General features: G+C 17.0%; 1 protein-coding gene across 1 annotated transcript; it reads left to right on the top strand.

The window, feature by feature from the left end:
• Positions 1-1,451: 1,451 nt before the first annotated feature.
• Positions 1,452-2,264, top strand: PGAL8A_00384700 (zinc finger C-x8-C-x5-C-x3-H type, putative; the record flags this gene model as incomplete). The annotated part of the gene is made up of 1 exon (XM_028670186.1): positions 1,452-2,264. One exon carries the CDS (start codon positions 1,452-1,454, stop codon positions 2,262-2,264), a length of 813 nt encoding a protein of 270 aa, XP_028526964.1.

Consider the following 2,264-nt stretch of genomic DNA (forward strand, 5'->3'; position numbering starts at 1 on the left):
TTTTTAAAAAAATTAAAATATTTTTTTTTTTTTTTTTTTTTTTTTTTTTTTTTTGTTACATTAAAATATTGCTAATCTATAAAAACTTTTTTTTTTTTTGAAACTTCATTTTATTTTTTTATAATATGATAGATATATATATATACTTGTATATGTCTTTTTTTTCTTTATTTTTCATTTTTCTCTTCATAAATTTATTAAGAATGAAATATCCTGTTTATAAATTTTTTAAAGTTCAGTTTTATATAATTTTTTCTTGATCTTTTTTGGGTTCTTTTAATTAAATGAATGTTGTTTGTTAAGAAAAAATAAATTGTTTTATGTGATTAATTTCTTTCAAAAAAAAAGTATATTTAATCATTTAATAAAAATAAATGTATTTTCTTCTGTATTTAAGCATGCAAGTTTTTATATTACTTTGAACTTCAGAAAAAGAAAAATAGAAATCAAATATTACTGAATTTTTTTTAAATAATCTTATTTTTATTATTTATTAAGATTTGTATGTATGTTTTTTTCATTAATTTTTATAATTCAAATGTTTTAATGCACGTAATTAAATACACATTTTTTGATCAAAATGCAATTTATTTTTTTTTTAAGAAATATTTGCCTTTACAATAAAGGCATAATATACTAAATAATTCTAAATTAAACTAATAAAAAGAGCTAAAATTATAAATAAATTATAAAATTTATAATATATAATTTTTTTTTTTTAGAAATTTTAATAATATAATATACATATTCTTTTTAATTTGAAAATGAGAGCAAATATTTTTGAAAATTATATATTTTTACAACGGAATAGAACAATTAGATCTTTTCAAAAAATTAGGCTCAAAAATGATTGAAGTTACATCAAGGTTATAAAAATTTTTTTTTGTTGATATTTGATCTGAGAAAATATTTGTCAATTTAATATTTTAATTATATATTGTTTACTATTTTATTTTTTATAATTTTAATTTAATTTTAATTATTTTTTTTTTTTTATCATAAAAAAATTAAAAAATTTTTGCTTTCCAAAATTTACATTTTTTTTTTATTAATACTTAAATTTTACTTTTTAATATAAGAACATTTTTATATATGTAAAATTGCTTTTTTTACATATTTTAATAGGTACATTTTGTTTTTTTTTTTTAATTAAAAATTTTATTTTCATTATTTAATAGAGTTTTATATGTTATAATTAATTATTTCGTAAATTTATAAATATATTCTCCATATTTATGTTACTTGTATTAAAGAACCGTTATCTTATTTTTTCAATTTTTTTTTCTTTTTCTTTCTTGTTTTTTTTCATTTTTCATTTTTCAATTCTTGTTTTAGCATTTTTTTTTTTTGTGTGTTTTGACATTTTACTGTGTTTGTTGTTTTTTTTGTATTTTTTTTGTATTTTTTTTTTTTTTGTGTATATTCTTTATATATAAACATAAAAATTGAAAATGAGTGTTTCTTCAGAAATTAAATATCAATTTGCAAGAACAAAAATATGTAAACATTTTTTGGAAAATAAATGTTTAAATAAGGATAACTGTAATTATGCTCATGTTCTAGAAGAATTGAGACCACTACCTAATTTAATTAATACAAAATTATGTAAAAGTTTAAAAAAAAATGAAGTATGCAATATTCCTAACTGTAAATATGCACATAAAATTGAACATTTGCAACCAAGTACAAATTTGTCTACTTATAAAACTACCATGTGTTACTTTTGGAAAAAGAAAAAATGTATGAATGAAAGCAAGTGTAGATTTGCACATGGAATAAAAGAAATAAGACCTTTAAACATAAAAAAAAAAACAGTTAAAGAAAAAAATTTATTAGAATCAAAAGAAAATGTAGATTTAGATACAGATGAGTGTATAAGAAATCTTTTATCTAATGTTTTATTTTTTGAAAATTTATCTACTATTAAAAAGGATCTTTTAAGTTCTGGTAATGATTTTTTAAATAACTACAAAAATTTTAATTTAGATAATAGTGCTTTTTCCATTTCAAGAGGAAATAATTATTCCAATTCAAACTACACTGAAAAATCAGAACATCATAGTTTAGATACGTTCTTTCTAGAAAGAAATATTCCTAATTTGAATTATATACCCAGTAAAAAAGAAAATGAAAACCTTGAATTGTTATCTTTTAATGATGTATCTACTACAGCAGAATTAAACGATGATGATTATTTTAATGAATTATATAAGTGTATAAAAAAGGAACTATCTAAAAATTATGAAAACATATGTAGTTATTAA

This window comes from Plasmodium gallinaceum (genome assembly GCF_900005855.1).
Source record: "Plasmodium gallinaceum strain 8A genome assembly, contig: PGAL8A_v1_108, whole genome shotgun sequence".
Taxonomy (NCBI): domain Eukaryota; phylum Apicomplexa; class Aconoidasida; order Haemosporida; family Plasmodiidae; genus Plasmodium; species Plasmodium gallinaceum.